The sequence below is a fragment of the Telopea speciosissima genome, chromosome 7 (assembly GCF_018873765.1).
Source record: "Telopea speciosissima isolate NSW1024214 ecotype Mountain lineage chromosome 7, Tspe_v1, whole genome shotgun sequence".
Classification (NCBI taxonomy): Eukaryota; Viridiplantae; Streptophyta; class Magnoliopsida; order Proteales; family Proteaceae; genus Telopea; species Telopea speciosissima.
Genome location: NC_057922.1, coordinates 33,554,460 through 33,576,423, shown reverse-complemented (window position 1 = coordinate 33,576,423; position 21,964 = coordinate 33,554,460). Strand labels below are relative to the sequence as shown.

Sequence of the window (21,964 nt, the reverse complement as noted above, 5' to 3'; positions counted from 1 at the left end):
ATCTTCAACATTGGTCAAGGGTAGTTTAGGGATTTAAATTTATTTAACTGGCTGACATCATCACTTAACAGCATAAAACTAATAGTAGGGACTAATTTATTATATTGGGGTCTAAACCATGGGGTGATTTGGGGTTTTTTCAAAAACCAAGGGGTGATCTGAGTTTCGTTTGAAAACCAGGGGTGACGTGTAATTTACCCTATTTATTATATAGGTATCGCATATAGTTGTTGATCTACTTGTATTAGTCAAACATATACTTTATATTGTAATATAATGTATAAATGTTCTTAATTAAACAATGATTTATTGGATGCACTAAATCTATATTTGATAAAATAGTATGGTACTTAGGAGTGCAATAAAATCAAAAATTTGAAAATTCAAGCTTAGTCGAAGGTTCACAGGGCTTACCCAGACCCAACCCGGCCTTACCAGGCTCAAGTAGTTGGACATGGCCTTGTTTTTATCATTTTCACGTTATTTTTTATACCAAGATAAAAAAAATAATTTTTAACTTAAATATGTGTATAGTTAATACATCAAATCAATGGTGTATAATAAATTTAAATTATGGTACTTAATTTATGTTTCCTTGTCTTGCATATATTACTGGTTCAACACATATCTCAATCTAGCCCTGGCTCACTGGACCTGACAAACCCAACCTTAGCAAGCTTACAGGTTAAAAAATTCAACCTAGACCCTGGAAATCTTGGATGGATTTCAAGTGGGCATGGACTCATTGGGCTAATAATTATATTTGTTTAAAAATGAAACCCACATTACAAAATATATATATATATAGGGTAATTTTTTTTTTTGATGAAAGTGTAATCACACAAACCACACACCAATCCCAAAGTTAACCGACTTTTAGGACCGTGGAATGGCGAATATATAGGGTAATTAAGTGCACTCAGTTGTGGGGTTCAATAGAGTATAAAGTTTCCTTTGTACATGAGAAATAAATTCTAAGTAGTAAGTATGCAAACAGAAAGCTAAACTTACACTGAGGTAGTCAGTTTTTATGATTAATCTATTAAAATAGTTGTGACTTTTTCTGTTACTTAGTATAATAAAATTGAAGACAACTGCTTGTTCAATTGGTTGGTGTCTTTTAGTACAGTGCAAGTTTCTAAGAGGCCATGGATTCAACTCTCCTACCTTCACCTTATGCCATAAGACACTCCCTTCCCTTCCCCTCCCCACCCCTCCCTCCACTTTCCCCTTCTCTCTTGTAGCTGTAGTTAAAATCTCATTGCGCAATTAGATAGGATAGATTTAAAAAAAAATATTACAAAATCCATTTGCGATATAATTACCTCTACAATGATATTTATTTTCTTCTTACATGTTATAGTATAATATTATTCATAAGAAATGAATACCTACATATACTTACAAGCTAGTGCAAAAAATTATGAATAAGTGATTGTGGGTTTGGTATATTTGGATTGCAAGCTAGTGCAAAAATTTAATGTATATGTAACTCATACACTTATTCAGCTAGTTATGGGTTTGGTGGTTTAGGAGTTGTTTAGTACAAAAGTGATTGTTTTCTATAATAGTGGAACTTTTTTTTTTTTTTGGGTTAAGAGGGAATTTATTGAATAGGATAATCATGTGTACAACCTAAAACTTCAGACGTACAAAGTCTTGAGAGCCAAGGAATGGAATGTGGCCATTCTGTCCTACACATGATGGACAACGCCTTCCTAGCCAGGGCATCTGCTACATAATTCGCAGCCCTTGGAATACACAAAAAAGAAATGGATTGAAAGGATGAAAGAAGAAATCTAATAACCTATAGTATAGTTATAACCTCCAATGCTGGGAGTTTTGAGGGATCATTGATCAGTTCAATGATCTCCTTGTTATCCGCTTCGACTTCTAGGTGAGTGAAGCTGGATTCCAATGCCTAATAGATTGCACTTCTAATTGCAAGACATTCCCCTAGGATTGGAGAAGCAAAATGGTGTGGCATTGGGATAGCTTGCACAAGGCGTCCCTCATACAATCCTCCCTTCGCCTGGCCCCGTGGAATAGTAGCATCACAATTAGCTTTCATAACACCGAAAGGAGGTGTCTTCCAATTATCACGCGAAACACTAGGTGTAGGTGCTGAAGTTGGAACATGTTTCACAGCTGTAGAACCACATATAGAGAACTCATTGAAGGCCTTTTTTTTTTCTATAGGGATAACTTCTAACGGCGACCACTCTTTGACGTTAAATACCAAGTCATTCCTTGTGCGCCATAGGTAAAGGAAGCTCTTGAAAGAGATTGGCGGGTAACCTCCTTATCAAAACAGAATAGAGCATCCCATCCCTTTAGTCAGTCGACAATTAAAGGTTCCCTTCCCGTAGGAGGCGAATAAGAGAGGCTGCTTCTAGGGATGTAAATGGATCGAATTCGGTCGGATAGTGGCATTATCATATTTGTATCCGTTTATATTCGGACGGATTCGGATAATTTTTGGATAATGATTTTTTGAATACGGGTTCTCTTAAATGGATATGAATATAGATCGAATACGATTTTTCGACTATCCGTTCACATATTTACCATTTTTATGATGAGGGTTAGGGTTGAAACTAAAGAGTTTAGTAATTACCCTTTCTTCTACTCTTCTTGGTCTTTATTCTCTTACATTTTTTTTTTTTTGATTTTTTAATAGATATGTAATTCCATGTATCACATTGCATAAAACAATATATATAAACCAATAACAAATCTAGAAAAAGAATCACATTATCTTAACTTATAAATTTAAAAAAATAAGATAACAAAATCCAATAAGGTAACTCAAAAGGACAGACAAACATAGAGTTATATTTCAGATATTTTATTACCGTAGGACTGCTAAACGAATAGGATAATAATCGGTCGGATAGGGGGATTATCATATTCGTATCCGATTAGTTTCGGATGGAATCAGATTCTCCTAAACGGATCCGAATGTGGATCAAATACGGATTTACGAATATCCATTTACATCCCTAGCTGCTTCCAAACCATACCAATTTTGCAAAGTTGCATCCCAATAGAATAAGGTTCACACTTTCTTTCTCAACACCCCATCATTGACAAAAGTGATCTATTGGCACCTTTCTAGTAAATAAACCTTCACCAGTGGCCAATCCCATAGCACATTGAAATCATTAGCAATTACAAAGGTAGGAGTTATAACATATTAACTTATCGTCCATAGGACTTTTTTAAGGGGGGTAGGGAGGGGGTAATAGCCAAAACAAATTTAGATTGAGATAATATCTCTTGTGGTCACATAAATGTCTCTTTATGACCCGAACTGGTTCTTTATATATCACCATTGGGTAGGGCACCTATGGACTATGGAGTAGCCATGTGTATGGCATCATTTCTCATCCACATGGCTTAACATGTATTGAACTCTTACCCTTGTATTTTAATTTGGGTTGGGGATCATTACCAGGTTGTGTGGCTCCTGTACCAATGTGGGGGGCCAATGAGAGCATGTGCAAGAGCATCAATAGGCATGAGATTTTCGCATTTCACGGGGATGAGGCTGTCATTTTCCCCCTTGGTGTTTGGGCGTAGACATCATGCAGCCTGACAGAGATCTTTTTCTTTTTATATTTGTAATGAAAATTATCTAAATGTTTGTTATGCTAAAGTAATCAAAATTAATGTTTTGATAAGCTTTGAAGCTTTGTATTTAAGATCTTTAAAAAAAAGACTTTGTATTATAAAATAGGAAAAAAAAAAAAAAAAAACCCTTACTAGATGGATTGATGGTAACGTAAAAAACGGGTAAGAATATTTGAAGACCAACTAATTTTCACCGCAAGGTTAATATTTAGAATCCCATAGACAAATTTATACTAATAAACTATGAAAAAAAAATTCACCCACTTGTGGACAAATAATTGGTGGTACACACTTTGTATATTTGATTGAAGACATGGTTTGCATTCTCTTTTCTTGGCAAACCAAACTTGTAAATCTATGATTTAGGTTATGGTACAAGGTCAAAATGGCTTTTGATACATATTTAATGACCTTTGTCAATTTGGGTTTCATATGTGGTAGGTTCATTTTGGCCCAAAATTGACACATTAGTAGGAGAAGATGAACCCTACCACCAAATGCAACCTTGGCTTAATTGACTTATTAATCCTACCAGCCTTGTAATCTTGGCTGCGACATACTTCATTTTGGCCCAAAACCGACACATCCATCATACGGGAAGATGAACCCTACCACCCGGAGTAACCTTGGCTCCAGTGACTTATTAATCCTACCACCCTTGTAATCTTGGCTACACGAATGTGTGTGCACACACAATAGTTGAGCAACTAGAATGAGCTGAGCTAGGGTCTTTAAAACCCCAACCCAACCCTAGGTTCCCTCAACCCAGACCCAACACAGCTTGAGGTAGGGCTGAGATATCACAACCTAGACAAGCCCTACCATGCTCAACCCAACCCAACATGGCCTTGATTCACCTTGATTGGGCTGGTCTAGCTTTAATTGACCTTGGCAGCCCTCAAGGTGTCAAATAATTTGTAATCTTACTTTTTTGCCCTTTTCATATGGCATACAATTGTTTTCCAATGAGGGTAATTGTGTGATTTCACATTTATACTCAAAATATATGCATGACAATGACACATTTTAATTTGATAATGACATAATATATAATGTGTCCCTTTCAAATTATTTTTGAAAACCTTTTTAGACCCCTATCTTAAAGAACTTTGGGGAATAAGACAGGGGAAATTAAAAGAAGGTGTTAACTTCTAAATGAACCTATAAGGTGTCATTCACCTCTCATTATATATTATTAAGGAAAAAGAACTGCTTGGTCACATGGATCCTACACCTAACACAAGAGCATGCAGAATTACCATCATACCCCCATGAAGTAAAAACCCCATCCATGTTGATGCCCCTAAGCACACTCTCATTGGCCCTTGCGCTGGTGTAGGGGCTACACGACCAGACAATGATCTCTGGCCCATATTATTATATTTATATGGGAAAAAGAATGTTGCCTAGTCGCGTGGCCCCTACGCCCATACATAAGAGTGTGTGAAATTACCACCGTGTCGTGAAATAAAAAATCCCATCCATGTTGATGTCGCTGTGCATGCTCACACTGGCCCCCGCACTAGTTAAGGAGCCACACGCTCAAGCAATGATCTCTTGACTCTTGCCCTGTTTATATATAGGTTCTTAGATCCACTAGATAAGAAAATTAATTACAAGATAAGTAGGTTTCAAATTTGTTTTACATTAATTAGCTTTAATTTTAAAAAGATCTACTTAATCTTCAAAGTTAGATATTGATCATGCCACATAAGAAGAACATAAATATGAGCTTCCAAAATTATACCCCAACCTCATTTCTCGTTATGAATTTTGCGGCCTATTGAAAGTTGGAACACAAATTCAAGAATTGCTTGATCCCCAAAATTAGTTATTGACTCAAATAGTCGGATGTGTAGGAGGAAATGATTGAGATATCCGGATCGATATCGGTCTCTGCAGATACTAATCCAGATTGGCCGATATTGGTTTGGATCGAACAATTTTACCCCTACTTTTCATTAAAAATTGGATTTTTTTTTACAATTTTACCCTTGATCTAATACTGATACTCGATTCAAGATCGGCCAAGTATCAGTATCAGCCTCGATTGATATGATCCGATTAATCTGATACTGATACCTCATTCCATGGTAGGAGGTCGAAGGGATTCAATGGATAAATGCGGAAGTAATGATAACAAAAGATGGGGCATACTAGTGATAGGTGTTGGTAATCCATTTGCATGAGATTGGACTTCAGTAAGGGTTGAAAGAAAAGAGGAAGAAGTTAAAGGTTGAAGTATCGAGGGAATGTTAGGGTTGGAAGGTAGGTTTCTCAAAGTGAGTGCATTGGGTATGTGACACGTGTTTTGCATAAAGATGAAGATGATAGTTGCACCAAATTTGTGGACATGTGGTATTGAATATGAATCAATTGAACTGTAGTTATAACTGCTTTCTTCTCCGACCCTAGTGACATGCACACCGTCTTTGGTCGTCAAGATAACATGACTCATGTAAAGTCAATGCTTTTGTTCCAAAATACATGGCAATGTAGTAACACCCCGTATTGAGGGACTAAGCTTGAACTTTGGACTATGCAGACAATCATTTGAGGATGAATAACCATGTGTTGAGTGGGCTGAGAAATTGCTTTAAAAAACTTCAAGCAGTTCTTGGATTTGTGTTCTGACAGGATGCATAAGTCATTAACGATAAGTGAGGTTAGGGTAGTTTTGAAAGTTCACTTTTATTTTCTTCTTAGATGGCATGACCTGTTTTTTGGTAGAAAAGAGATCATTCATTGGAGTGAGGATAGCTCAAGGAGTTGATCTGAAATAGATCATACAACCAAGAAAAGGAAAGCGGCCATTCAGTCCTTCTCGCACAGGACAAGGCCTTCCGGGCCCAGGAGTTAGCGAAGCTGTTAATCTCCCTAGGAATGTAAACAAAGATACAAGATTCAAAAGCAGAAGTTAGATATCTTACATCTTGGAGGATATTTGAGATTTCTATCGGGGGGGGGGGGGAAGGTGAGGGTTGTTGAGATATTTAATCAGCTCCAGGTTATCGACTTTAACTTTAGCATTAAGGATCCCTTCAGTGACGCATTGAAGGAGGCCTGATAGAAGAGATAGGGCCTCACCTTGAATAATAGAAGAAAAGGATGCTGGTTCTGATGTAGCTGAAATAACCTAACCATTACAGTTTCTAATCACAAATCCTAACCCTCCTTCGCTGCCTTTCTGTGTTGCGTCCAAGTTGAGCTTGAAGAACTGAAGCTTTGGTGGCTTCCAAGATTTCGAAGAGGCAGAAGTCATCACAGTAGGACTTAGAGAGCCATCTGGAAAATGATTCGAGTGTGAGAGAAACTCCTGAAAATCCTTCTTTGCTCGTTGGTAAACCTCCATTGGTGACCAGGTTTTATTCTCGAAAATCAAATCGTTCCTAGCCTTCCATAAATTCCAGCATATAAAAGATGATAACCTTGCAATTTCTCTCTTCTAGTGTTTATGTTAGAAATCTGTAACAAAAAGGAGAGGACAGAAAGATGGCCTGAGTCGAATGAAATCGTTCTGTCCTTAAGACAGTATTTGCACCCTCCTAATCCTGCAAAGGGTTGCAGCAAACCTGCTTCCCAAGATAAATCAGGCGAACTGTTACTGGTTGCAGAGATAGTAACACTGTGAAGCTATCAGAGATTTTTTTAACAGTTTTGACTGAGAGAATTCGTGGCCCATTTATAGGCCCACAAGGCCTGTTCGGATGGGTCACACCCATTGGCTCATATGGCTTGACCTGACAGGTCATGAATATTGGGCTGGGCTCCCTTGGCTGTTCGTGTGGGCTGCAACTCTTGGGGTCAATGTTAAACAAAGGGTTGCACTCCCTCTTTGATCAGCCACTGATCCAACGGTCGGATCAATCCTAAGCACCCTTTGATCAGACACCGTCAATCCTAAAAAGATTAAAACGACATACTGCGACGATGCGCACGTGCGAAATGCAAAGTGCGCCATCAAAGCGCCCCATTGCGCCTCACGCACGCGTGCGTACATGCACACGCGTACGCATACACGCTTTGACGGTTACCGTCCTCGCTCGCAAGTGCACCGTACAATCTGTTCTATCATTACATGTGATAATAATAACTACTAACTACTAACACATATAAACCCAATGAGCTTTTCTTTCATAGGCGATGTGGGACTAAAAGTCCACATCAATATTTTGAAAAATTCCAACAGTTTATCCCCTTGCGAGTTCCATTCCATAATCACCCTAGATAGCTGCTGATCAATTTTTTTTTTGGGGTAGAATAGCTACGAATCATTCTGAGGTGGCATGAAAGTGAGCTTTGATCCAAACCACACCGCACGAGCAAAGTTGCAGTCCAAAAGTAGGTGGTTTGCGGATTCCTCAGCATTCCCGCATCATGGACAACAAACATCAATTGGAATTTTCCTTTTACTAAGTCCCACAGTAGTCGCCAGACCCCTGAGCATGCTCTCCAAAAGAAAACTCCTGACTTTTGGAGTTGTGTTGCAGTAGATGGCATGACCAATAACTAACTTTGGGGATTAAGTAAATCGATTCAAATTAAAATCAATGAATGTAAAACAAATTCAAACCTACTTAATTTTTGTTGAAGGTTTGGTCCGGTTCTCTTGTTGATTTGATTCTCTATGTAATGTCCAGATTCGTTCTATCTACATGTTATATAAGTCCTATGAATCAGTCATAGCTAGCATGCCTTATTTATAACCATTATCCTCACAATAAATAAGAACGACCTTTGTCATATTTGACAAATCAAATTATCCTCTCTTTTTCTTTTCTCTCAACTATTTTCTTATCTAGTGAATCTTGGAAATAGCCCCATATATATCGTCAAGGTCAAGCTGGGTTGGGCTTAATCTCAACCCTGGCACAACCCATAGGCTGAAATGCATACAGTTCATAACCTATCAAGCTCTGGCAGGTCAAACCTGCACCATTACAAAGAGGAGAACTCTCTTTAAATACGAAAAAAAAAAGTTAATTTGACGTACACAATAGAAAATTATCCTCTTCAATTCCCTATAGCTCCGCAGGGCGACAGTGCTAATGTGGATGTCTAGCATGTGGCAGTTCAGACATCTAATGTTCTGAGTTAATCATAGTCAATGAACTTAGACCGTTGGATGTCCACACTGCCATGTGTCGAACATCCATACTAGCAGTTTCGCACTGCAGAGCTATTGGGAATTGAAATTGATTTGGAGAGGATAATAATCCCGTACACAACGGTGGTTACATCGAACTTGACACCAGACCGGTTTTGTCTTTTTTGGCTTGAAAAACGCTACACAAACGCACGCATACAAAGCGCATCTTGCACACGCACAAACGCGCGCATACAAATATACGTCAACAGAAAAAACTCCCCCCCTTCCATCTCTTCCCGCAGCAGAGGAGCTGCCCGGGAATCATGATGAAAGACTTCGGGATCGTGATTACCATGGGCCCCACCACACGTTTCACCTGGGAATGCACATCTCTTTCAAAGTCCCATAATTGTAAATTCATGTACAACACGCGCTCGACGTTTAACGCTTTGTTGTGATGATGCCCGCCCCTACCGACACACGGTCCCACACTCCCATTTGTATCTTCCAGATCTCAACCGTTACAATTTCTCCACGTTTCGACCGTCGATAAGCCCTCTCTTCTCTTTCTCCAATTATTATTAATTAAAAAAAAAAAACTCGAAATTTCTTTTCCTTTTCTTTTTTTTTTTTTTTTTGTAAAAATTTTCTAGGGAAACAGCATAAGCTACACGGAGGTTAGGGATTTCTTCCTCTTCTCGTCCTTCATTTATCTGTATATTTTTTTAGTTAAATCACGTTTAAGTGTTTGTGAGAGAGAAGAGCATCTCTTGATTTCAGACATGGTAACCTATTTATTGATTTTTCAGTTTTTGTATACTTAGAGAGTCAACTTCCTTTGATTTTGTAGCGCAAGGACGTACTTGGTTTGTTGTTACGGCCTGCTTAGATCACACAGATATACATCGTTATTGGTGGATTTGGGATTCTATGTTCTAAATAAATTGGTGTTTTTGTTTGATCGAATTCTTGTATCAACTATCAAGAGGAGAAGTAATTAGGGTTACAAGGGTTGTTGGATTTGACTACTGCTCGTGTTTGTTCCAGTTAGAATTGTGGGAAAGTTCCTTTCTTTCTGCAGTGTTTCAAGGGCTGTTGGTGTTGGAGCTTGATTTTGATCTGTTTGAAGGGAATGTATAACTATTGAGGGATCCTCTGCGGTGTTGTAGAGGATCCCTGTTGCGACAAAAAAAGACCCTTTTAAAAAAAAAAAAAAAAAAATATTTTTCACTTCGACGATGGCATGGGAGGTGGTTTTGGTTTCTGCAGTTCAGTGAGGTGAAAAGTGGAAGGTTGCATCAATTCAGTTGTAGTCACGTTTTTCTACATTGAAGGAACACACACAGTCTCTCTTCCTCTCTGTCTTTATTGTTCTTCTTCGAAAGATTGAAGCCAATGTACGCTTCGGGTACAGATTCCGTACCAGAAACTAGTGGAGTCGCAGGTACAGTGGCAATTCCTACCCGTTTTGTGTGGCCTTATGGGGGAAGAAGAGTCTTCCTTAGCGGCTCTTTCACAAGGTGAGTCTTTTAATATTGTATTTCATTGCTCTTATATTTATTCTTGGTTTGGAAAAGGGGAGTTGAACACCATTTTCTAACTTCTACATTTCTGAGTACAAAAATAAAAGAACTTCTAACCTCATAATTGCATACTGGGAACTTTATGGTTGATCCATTTTCGTTGTTGGTTTTTTTATTTTCCCCCTTAAATGGGGAATTATATCCTTTAATGCCCACTCCAGTTGATTCAAAAGAAGATATTTTAAGGAATTTGTCTTAAAAGCAAAAAATTGAAATGGAATGGCTTGGGGAAAAAAATAGAAATTGTTTTAATGAAATGCAATACAAAAATCTTAAAAAACAACTGCTAATTTATTTTTCTGGATGTTGATTTCGAGAAAGAAGGTGGAGGTGGTATATTGGTCAATGATACAACTCTTACTCATAGGACACTATCTCCATCATATAGCTGATTTCTTTCCTAGCTCAACAATGCTCAAATATGCTTCCTTTCATGTATGATTAGAAAAAGGCAATAGAAGAATTGTAAATAAAATAAATTTCAAATAAAAGTTGATTCTCCTGAAAATTTTTCTCCATTGAAATGGTTCATAGAGGAAAAAATGGCATGTTTCCGTAGGATCTTTATAGGCAGGATGGTAATTTTATTGAAAGTTCTTGAATTCTTATGAGTTGACGGCAGATATGGTTTAATTAAACTGGAAATGGGTAGCTGTATTTTTGTAGTAAACTTGTAGTGGCATCACTTATTTTTTTTATTATATTTCTTGGTTGTGGTAAAGTAGTTTGAGTTGAGTTGTTTTACTAATTGGAGTTTCTCTCTTTAGGTGGTCAGAACATGTGCCAATGTCTCCTATGGAGGGTTGTCCCACCGTATTTCAGGCTATCTGCAGCTTAACACCAGGGTATCACCAGGTCAATATACATGACTTGTTCTGTTAGTTACTATTGGTTTTATTTAATGCATGATACCTGCTGTCTAATAATTGCCAATGCAAATCGCTTCAGAGTTCATACAGTTACAATAGGATGTCGTCTGTTCTTAATTTTGATAGCATCTTCCTTGTCAACCATACTTAAGTAAATCCTAGACATCTTCATTGTTTTAATCCTCAGATGATTCTTTGTGGTTCTGATTGATAAATTATTTCTTCTTTTATCATAAGTAACAGTCAAAACAAAGAGAAAGAAAGCAGAACTTTTAATTACCGAATGCATATTTCTGATTTCTGCTATCAATGCTTTTCCTTTCCTGTCGAGCAAAACAGTCGAAACAAAAAGAAAGAAAGCAGAACTTTTTATTACTGAATGGATATTTCTGATTTCTGCTATCAATGATTTTCCTTTCCTGTTGAGTGAGACTACAGAATAAGGTCACCGGTTGGCGGTATGCAGAAAATAAGAATGGAAGTGTAACATAATACTGGATTTTGTCATTAGTTCTCCATTAGTATGAGCGTCTTTTGTAATTCGGCATGTGGTGAAACTTTGGCACCACAGTCATTTGTCTGTAATTTATTTGCAAAGTACGAATATGTTCAAAATTTTGGACAAGTAAACGAGCTTAAGCTGGTATAGATACTAGTAATAATAGATAAAAAATAGATGTTGACATAAGAAATGTAAAAATTAGGAAATATACATGTAAAATATGGAGAAAATACATGTATAATCGACATTCAAAAGCATGTTTTTGTGAAACTTTTGAATTGTGCATAGTAATGTTTTGCAGAAAATAAGCAAGTTTGTATGTGAAATGCGATTAGTACATGAATAAATTAACTAAGGTTTGATGATCAGCCAATTCTCCGTGTTTAAGTTACTATGCTGTTAACTTAAGTGGCTTGATTGATCAATGTTGATTGCTCCTAACACAATTGATTGAGGCCTATAAATTTTTTTTTTCCAATTTTGGGAGATGTGGCCAAGATTTTACATTAAAATAAAAAGTCAATAAATTTTACAACACCTGAATAGAAGTTATACAGAAGGTATATGAAGTATGAAACACCAAACCACCCCCCCCCAAAAAAAAAAAAAAAAAAAAAAAAAACTCTTTCTGTTCCAGGCTTTTGCCTGATTGAAGCACAATGGATCACTTCTCCTTTATCCTTCGACCTTTTACAAAAGGTGGTTTTGCTTTTCCTTAAAATGCTCTATTATTTATTGTGGCCAATCATAGCAACAGTTGTATGAAGAAACCGGATTTTGTTTTCTCCATCACTGGATCGATCATTTGTTTGATTATTCTCTCAAATACTTTTCACCTTTTAAAGGATTATTTCTCTCCAAATTTATCATGAAGATTACACGACATAAGACGATAGATAAATAAAAGAGAAAATTACTTGGACACCCCCTGTACTATGGCCTAATTACTTAGTCTCCCTAACGTTTGAAACAATTACTTGAATACCCCCTGCAGTTTACCATTTCTTTCAAGTAGCCCTGTCCGTTAGTCAGTCAACGTTACCATGGGTGAAATATTTTGTAAATGCCTAAACTACCATTAAGGTGTAATGACCCTTCTCCCCTTCTCTTTTTTCGTCTTCTTCTTTCCTTCTTCCTCCTGCAACCAAAAAAAAAAAACCCAGCAGCCATGGCTGCTGTTTCAAAAACCATTAGGGCATCTTCGAAGATTTAGCCTGAAAGATCAAATCGAAATCAAAGAGAAAAGCTTCGTTCGTGGCTCTTATGGCGGTCGTCCTTGCCGTCTTCTCCTTCATTGGAGATGCTATCGCTGCTGGTGCTCCGGCTCCAAGTCCTACTTCTGGTGCTGGACTCGGCGCCGTCTCCGCATCGGTCGCCGCTGCTTTCCTTGTCTCTTTCCTCGCATTCATGCTTAGATCGTTCTACCGATAAACAATTTGAAGATCTTGTACGTCTCTGAATCTATTTTCTACTATTCCATCTAAACTACTTGGAGACTAACGGATCAAGCCATGGATGAAACCAAAGCCCCACAGTACCACACCCATGTCCAGGGGTTGGAGCTTCATTCTGTTTTTTTCCTGTTTGACCCACAGATATAAAATCAGAATCGAGAAGGCAAATCAAAATCGGCCGAACGTAATCCTGATTCTTGTTGTTCTGGAGCAAACGATCCATACAGGTTTTCTAGGGTTCAGGCAGAAAGAATCTGGCCAATTTCAACAAATTCCAGCATCAAATTGGAATAAGCTGAACCCTATTCAGATGCCGATTCATGTTTTAAACCCTGGTTTTACCCCAATTCAAGACTCCAGGACTCCGGCAATAACAACTTGGAAAGGCAGATTCCATCAGATATTCGACTGAACATCTTACACCAAAAATTACACCTAAAATAAGAGAGAGAGAAAGGCAGAATAAACAAATGCAACCAATTGCACGAGTTCAGTGCAAACATTTAATCTACAGGTATTATATAATGTAGAACATGGAAAACAAAACAATAGAGGGAGAGAGAGATTGAAAAGTTTAGGAAGCTAATACCGAGTGGTGTTTGTGGTTTCCCATATAAGTGGGAAGGGACCGTAGGGTTTGGTGCAATTTATTCTGGGTTCAGATTGAATCGAAAATCAGGGAACCGCAGAGTTCGGGTCTCAATCTCTCGTAGTATCTTCACGCACAGCCATGGCTGCCGGTTTTTTCTTTTTTTTTTTTGGTTGCAGGCAGAAGAAGAAGAAGAAGAAGAAGAAGAAGGGTAATTTGGTAATTTTAATTTTACTGTTTTCTATTGAATAGGTGATAAGGGTAAAATAGATATTTTCATTTAAACACTAACAGCAGACTAACACCGTCAGGTTTCGGGGGGTGTCAAGTAAGTGTTTCAAACATTGGTAATCGTAAGCAAAATGGCCATAGTATAGGGGGTGTCCAAGTAATTTTCTCTAAATAAAATAAAGTCATACGTGTTTGTTTCTACTGAAATATACCCAAGAACCATAGATGTCAAGGCGTTGCCCAGGCAAGGTTCGAAAACTCGGGTCTCGGTGAGATCTCGGCGAGTTGTTGCATTTTTTTTTTTTTGACTCAGACCCCCAACTTGGTGGGTTGTACACATATTTTGGGTCTAAAACTTGGTATCCAGCCTATTTCAGGCCATTTAAACACAATGGCATGCCCAGATTTGCCAAAAAACAAGTTCAAATATGAGTTTCACTTTGGACCATAGGTTGGTAGGCGACGAGTCGTACTAAAACAACCTAATCTACATATAATTTAGTAAAACATAGCAAATTAGCAATCAAAACATTCTAATTAATACACATCAATCAAAACATTCAAATAAAATGTACATTACATCAATGTTCACTTAATTTGTTACATAAAATGAGATTGAACAAGAAATTCATCCCTATATCGATCCACATAGAATTTCCATGTCATAGAATTGCTATAGTGTTGCAGATAGTGTGACACAGCTTCCATAAAAGTCTTCTGATCAACATATACCAATCTCCCTATCTTAGGTTACATGGGAGGCTGTTGGTATGAGGTGTAAGATCCATTGCTACTGTCACATTGAGTTTGAGGCATGTATGGCTGGTTTGGGACTAGGGATGTGTACCCAACACCTGACCCAGAGCTTTGACTGTCATACTCAGTTGCTGACTGCCCATATTGACCATAGGCACTATAATCAGAACCGGTGCTCTGCTGGCCATAGTCATAGCCATGATGATGCTGAGATGATTGCCATGACTGATGCTCACTAGTAGTATCTATACTCATACTTCCGAAACTTGTAAGCATGGTGTTCATACTGTTGCTGTCCTCCTCCTGAGCATATGACTGATGTGAGTGTTTGCGACCCTTCTTTCTGTTGTATGTTTTAAGGTGGCCACCATGGTCTTGATCTTGAGTGGCATGCGTAAACTGAGACTCACCGATGAAACGCACAGGGTCTCCCTGCGTTCCAACTTCTTTCTCGTACTGCTCGTGCATCCCCTCATGACGATCATCATAATAATCGCCACTCCGCATGCCACTAGCAACAGCAGCCTCACCACCACCACCACCACCAGCATCACCATCACCATCACCATCACCATCACTAGCATCACCAGTGTCATCCCCACCACCATCATCATCATCAGCAGGACTTCCTACAGCAGGCTCAAAAGGTTTCGGTGACTCTGCATGTGCACGCCCCTCTTGCGTCGACATATATTCATCAACATCGCTGCTGTTACAGACGCAATGGTGGGGTCGGGCCTACCCCAGGCTGATCCATATCAGGTGTACCACGATCCCTCTCACCCACTGGAATAGGGGATCCTCATCGTCATCAGAGTCCTCTTGAACAATGTTGGACAGTTCAATGGGTTCTTTATCATTAGCCTCAATTCCTTCACGTATGTGCCTCATCCTTAATCTCATATTGTAGTGCACATACACAAGCTGCTCCAGTCGTTCGCTACCCAACCTGTTCCGCCTCTTTGAATGTATCAATGAGAATGTACTCTAGTTGCGCTCACATCCGGAGGATGAACAAGTTTGTGAGAGCACTCTCACTGCTACCTTCCTCAGGTTGGGTGAACTTGTACCATAAAGCACCCACCAGTCGGCTGCATTACAAATATAGAATAGTAAGAATATGTACATTCTAAAGAGATAAAATTATAATTCATAAATGTAATATCATGCCACCTACCAGGGTCTGACTTTTGTCTACCCTTCACTGCAGTTAGTCGACCGAAACTTGCTGAGGCCTCTTTGAAGTATTTGATCTATTTTCAATTTGAGGCATTAGTATTTCCTATTTAGTAATTACATTCATAAACTAACTACCAAAGTACCAAAGTCCCATACTCTCACCTCATCATTGCAAGCACCTTGTGTCTTTGGATGGGGCTCCAACTTCTGAGTAACAGCTTGAACTGCCTCTAACAATTCTATGTCTAGCCTAAGATCATGGGAGTAGTGATACTTTGGATTCAAATAGTATGCTGGTAAAGTAAACACCACAAATATGATTTGTTAGTGACTTAATAGCTTTAATACCTTTAGGGTTTTGAATATGTAAATGTAAAAAGTTATAACATTTAAAGTATAAAGTATGTTGAACTCACCAGCTTTATGCAATGGATGACTCAAGTGCTTCTCCCACCGCTCATCAATGATGTTAGTGTAGGACTTTGCACTTTGAGGTATAGCAGCTCTAACCATTTCCTTCATTTTTTGGATGGCAGCATAACTGTGGCCCAAAGTAGGCTTCTTCTCTGTATCAACCATCCTCAGTACTGCCACCACTGGCTCTAATATGCCAACCACTTTCCCCAAGTCCTTCAAAAATCCATCATTTGCAATGGTCTGTTGTGCTACCTTTGCTTCTTTTGACTTAGAACCTTGCCAACCAAACCATTCATGACTTGCAAACATACACCTTAGACCTATCGCCTTACTCTGAAAGCTCTTCAATGCAATGTAATTGGTGGCAAATCGAGTGACACTAGGCCTCACTAAAGCTCCATTGCATTTCTCCCTCATCAAGGCTAAAGCATAAGAATGGTTGTACACAAAAGTTGTCACTTGTCTTGCCCTATTTACCACACCCGCCACCAAAGTCTTTTCCCCCGTGTCGTTCAGCATTAAATCAATAGAATGGGTTGCACATGGGTCCAAAAGAGCCGGATCCTCTTACTCTTCTTATTCATCAACTTCTCTCCAGCATTTTTATAGTTGGAACTGTTATCCATCACAATTTGGATAACGTTCCTTGGTCCTACCTCCTCCACCACTTGCTTCAACTCCTTATACAAGTATGATGCATCCTTTATATGCTTTGATGCATCGATAGACTTCAAGAATATGGCATTTCCATTGCAACTCATCATGAAATTTATGATAGACAGCCTAGTAGGTCCAGTCCAACCATCAGCCATAAGAGTAACCCCATATGTCTCCCACATTGGCTTCAAACCATCAATGTATTCTTTTAGCTCCTCTACCTCCTGAGGCAAATATACATTGTATAATTCAAATGGTGAAGGTCCCTTCCATCCTGCACCAGCCCTCCCTCGCAAATCAAGGAATGCATTATAGTATGTTCCTTGTGCTACATTGGCTGGAATGCCATGGTAAAGCATGAACTTGTGAAGGCTTTTCGTGCTTCCTCTTGTTTACTACCAAATATTTGTGGGATGGTTGGCTGGTAGGCATCTTGTTGCCTAAAAGTTGTGGGATCCTGCTAAAAAATGGGATTTGGACCTTGTACTCGTGGTCGGGTTTGGGGTCGTGGTATATTTCTTGTCCCAGTGCTTCTCCTCCTCTCATCTTCTTGCACTGGTATAGCTGAGCCAGATCCACCAGCTCCTCTTGCTTGCTCATATGCTCTTATATTATCAAAATGAAAACTTTGTCTACTCTCAGCCAAAGTCTGCTGGTAAATTCTCCATTTAGCCTCTGATTGAAACTCACCAGGTGGAGGCCCAATGTCAGTATCATCTCCGCCACGAACCTCTACACCAGCCCTCTCTAGTATTGCCTCATTAAACTCTTGTTGCATTCTTTCCCTCTCAGATTTTTTTAATCTTCTTCCTTTCAAATGTTGTGCCATTGCCACTTTCACTTGGATAGGAACATTTGGGCATGAAGAAACATCCTTGCCTGTACCAGACAAGTGTTGCTTTAACCTGGTGGCTCCTCTAGATAGCAACTTCCCACAATAATTGCATTTGGACTTCTTTTTGTCTGCGGACATGGGGACTCCATGTTGCCATACTATATCAGACATTGTATACAAAATGTCTTATGTTTTACACTGTTACATAAAAAAGCATGTATTAATAACCATGGATCACTTAAAGTAAGGTATTCAAGACTTAAAGTATACTATTCATAACTCTTAAATGTAATGTCAAACTACTAGAACTATGAAATAACTATCTCTTAATTATCCCCTAACCCTAGTATTTATTTGTTAAGTAAAAATAATACTTTGAATTTTTTATAAAACTATTTATACCTTAAAGTATAAGAAAAATATAATGTAATAATGAATTTGACACCATTTGAAGTTGAATATTATGTACATATGTTGTACATAATTTTTCATAAGCAATAAGTATTTTTCCTTAATATTATATATATATTTTTAATTTTTATAATATATTTATTAAATCTGAAAAATAAAATAAATTTTTTAATGGGTGAAAATAAAAAATTAATCCATGGGGCTGTAGAGCATCCCAAGTAGTTTAACATATATCAAAATCATTTTCAAACAATCACTATTCATCATATTTTTTCAAATAAATCATTTATTTTTTCAGAAATTATAATAAATAATTTATTAACTGAAAAAAAATCTGACTCCAATAAGTGATAGATCGGGCAAAGATGTTCAACATATATTAAAACCACATGAATTTAACAAGGATTACAAAATTTTTTTTTAGAAAAAATAGATTTGGGGAAGAAATAGAAAATACCTTTGAAATCTTGCAAATGGGTGATGATGCTCCAAATTGGCACTTGAATCTTCACTTTGGCACTTCAATCTAACTCCAAACAGTGCATTCCAGCCAAGAATCGAAAGAAAGAAGAAGAAATTTGAAGGAGAGGTGTTTTTCCCCTTGGTTTAGAGCCTATCGAGTTCTGTCCTTGCTCTCTCTTACTTTGGAAATGGGTTTTTGGGTGAAAAATGGGATGAATACAAGTACATAGCACTTTTGGGCCCAACCGAGATCTCGGCGAGATATTGCTTTTTTTGCATTGAAAATAATGAGTTTTTGAGGCTCGAGATATCACTGAGATCTCGCCGAGATCTCGGTTGAGAAATTGCACTTCTAGGAACTGACTGCTAACTCGACTCGGTATGGCCCAAAACCGAGAAACTCGAGATCTTGCGAGTTCTCGAACCTTGCGCCCAGGTCGCCTTGGCTTCCAGGCGCCTTGACAACTAGTGTTGCCTAGTTGGTGTCGGCGTGTCGCCTAGCGTCCATGCCCCCTCCAATTCCTTTGGTTGCCTAGACCCTGTGACAACTATGCCTGGAACTACTATAAATTTTTGAATTTAGTTACACATGAGGAATTGTCAACTATTTACACTTCCAGAATATTTCCAAGAATGTGATCTCAGAACATTTTTTTTGGGATAAATAAATTGTAAAACATGTTTAGATATAAACTTGTACACATACATATATACCTCTGGATCTAAAGGCAGAATTCTTTTTATGTTGTTTCCTGTCACATGCAGTACAAATTTTTTGTTGACGGTGAATGGCGGTATGATGAGAACCAACCTTTTGTGATTGGGAACTATGGAACAGTTAACACTGTTCTGTTAACTAGTGAACCTGAACCAAATCCGGCAATATTGTGTCTAGAGACACCTGGCTCCAGGTCCAACATGGATGTGGATAATGAAAACTTTTACCGTGTGGTAAGTCTTTGCTGCTTTTATTTTAGTCAAAGGAAAAAAGTATATATTTTTTATTGAATGCATGAAAGAAATAGGAAAAAAGGGGAGTGGGTCCCTCAAGACAACGACGCTATGGAAGGTAACCCAATGAACCTGCAATAAAGGTATCCCTGCTGGGGGATGGTCATCAGGTTTCACAGAATCTGCATGTAAACTGATCATTTTGATAATTGTATTTTAGATTGCATTGTAGTTGTTTGTGCTCTTTAATTTGTTAGAAGACATTCATTTAGAAGCTCCACAACACAATGGTGTACCTTTTAATGGCCAAGAAAGGTGGTGGACCATAAACCCACCAGGGTACTATGAATCAGTGTAGACAGATACTTCTTAACAAATATTTGTTCTTTGAGAGTTGTAATGGTTTTATATGTTTTGTTTTCTTTAGTTCACATTGTCATGTGTGATTTATGTCACAAGCTTACATTAGTTGATGTTTTCAAAATGATTTAACTTTGATAATGAGATACCACTTCACTTCTATTTAAGCTCAGCTTGTTTTTTTTTCTTGTTTTTTAAATATCTGTGAGTTTGAACGCTAACAAGTTGATGAAGAATAAGGATAGAATGGGAGTGTGATATGATACTATGTGTTTTTTGGGAAAAGTTTTTATAAGTTTGATATTCCCTCCAAATTTCAATAATAGGTTGGAATCTTTCTTTTTGAATTAAATAATCACCTATGCTTCCTCTTTTAAGATTCCACGCATAGCTGTTACCATTTATTTATTTACTTTTCCATTTTTTGCCTAGTGATTATTTCTTTCTTAAGATCCTTAACTGATTATTTTTTAAATGGTGAGATTCTATTAATTACTTTTTTAAGAAGGAAGATTAGAGTAATTTCCCCTTTCTTCTTTTGGGGCTAAATTCTGTCTGTCAGGGTCATTGCTCAGGGAGAGCTCAGACATAAAAGTATCCTTAAGTTGATTTGTTGTTCACTGATCAGAAGGGGGTGGGGTGGAGTGGGGATGGGAGCATAGTTAGAAGTTAGTAAGTTCGCGTGTTATACACGTATTAAACGTGTATCTGAACGTATCAGTCAATAAAACGTATCTTTATATATAAATGCAATCATACTGTAAAAAACGCGGTTTCTATCAGGCTGAGTATTAAACACGTATTATACGTTTAAAACGTATAATATGCCTTATAAAATGTTGCTTTAAAAATAAATAAATAACATTCAAAACCCCCAAATCTCGATTCGTGTTCTTCCAAACCAGAAACCCTTCCAAGTTCGAATCCTAAATCTCTTCCGTCAATGCTTGCAACCAAAGAAAACTGTGGATTTTATCCCTTCCGGCAACTGTTGCAGGCTTGCAGTGGCGACTCCGGCGAGTCTCCACTCTCCATCTAAGGTTATTGAGTGTCCTTCCTCTTCTCCATCACCATTCTCTGTGGATTGCAGTGTCTCTTCTCCCTTTTCAATGGATTGCCGAAATCTCTCTCCGACTCTCCAGTGGATTGCAGCGGCTCCTTCCTCTCTGTAAGTATCTCTCTTTCATTCGACATGATGCAGATCTGAGAGAGAGAGAGAGAGAGAGAGAGAGAGAGAGAGAGAGAGAGAGAAAGAGAGAAATTCTGTTCCATTTCAGCCTTCAAGTTAAGAATAAGCAGCTATGAACTAATGGCGGACCAAAACCTGCTCCTTACCTTCCCTTCTCCTCACCTCTCTCACTTTGGCTCTTCCTTATGAGGTGCAGTGCTAGTCGAGAGGTTTTTACTTGACAGAAACAGACAAAAAACTCATTATCAACTAAGTCCAGAATTTATTTTTCCTGGGTGAATAAGAGTCACTACCAAAAAAACCCAAAAAAATAGAGGGGGGGGGGGAGGAGGAAGAATATACAAATATACAAGCGAAAAACAAAAAATTCCAGCTTCAAGAGGAAGAGGGCTGCAAAAGAGAAATAGGCAAAAACCACATGAGACAACAATGAGCCTGTTCCTTGGGGTGTGTAAAACATTACAATGACGAAGTTAATGAAGCTTGGAGCTGACATCAAAATAGATGGCTTTCCAAATCTTATCAAAGGAAAGAGTGTTGGAGGTCCATCTTCGAAGATTCCGCTCCATCGAAGTGTGGGGCATGGTTCGAGAACTCGCGAGATCTCGCCGAGTTTCTCGGTTTTTCAAAAACTCGAGTCGAGATGCCATACGCATTATAAAAATACACTTTCTTGGCTAGATCTCGAGATCTCGCCGAGATCTCGGTATCGTCTCGACCCAGCCAAATGAGACCAATTAGATTCTAGGTTTAGGAAATAAGAAGGGAGAAGGAAGAGATTGGAGGAGGAAGAAGAT

General features: G+C 38.2%; 1 protein-coding gene across 2 annotated transcripts in view; it reads left to right on the top strand.

Annotated features, from left to right (window-relative positions):
* The first annotated feature begins 248 nt into the window (after nt 1-248).
* The window catches only part of LOC122668050 (sucrose nonfermenting 4-like protein), a 71,949-nt gene continuing 50,233 nt past the window's right edge, over nt 249-21,964 (top strand). The window contains exons 1-4 of one of the 2 annotated variants that reach the window (XM_043864587.1): nt 249-263; nt 10,071-10,242; nt 11,073-11,160; nt 19,433-19,618. In XM_043864587.1, coding sequence (XP_043720522.1) covers nt 10,118-10,242; nt 11,073-11,160; nt 19,433-19,618 — 399 coding nt within the window. In that variant the 5' untranslated portion in view covers nt 249-263; nt 10,071-10,117. Of the gene's footprint in view, nt 264-9,962; nt 10,243-11,072; nt 11,161-19,432; nt 19,619-21,964 lie in introns of those variants that run through there. The other variant, XM_043864588.1, reaches the window with a different exon arrangement.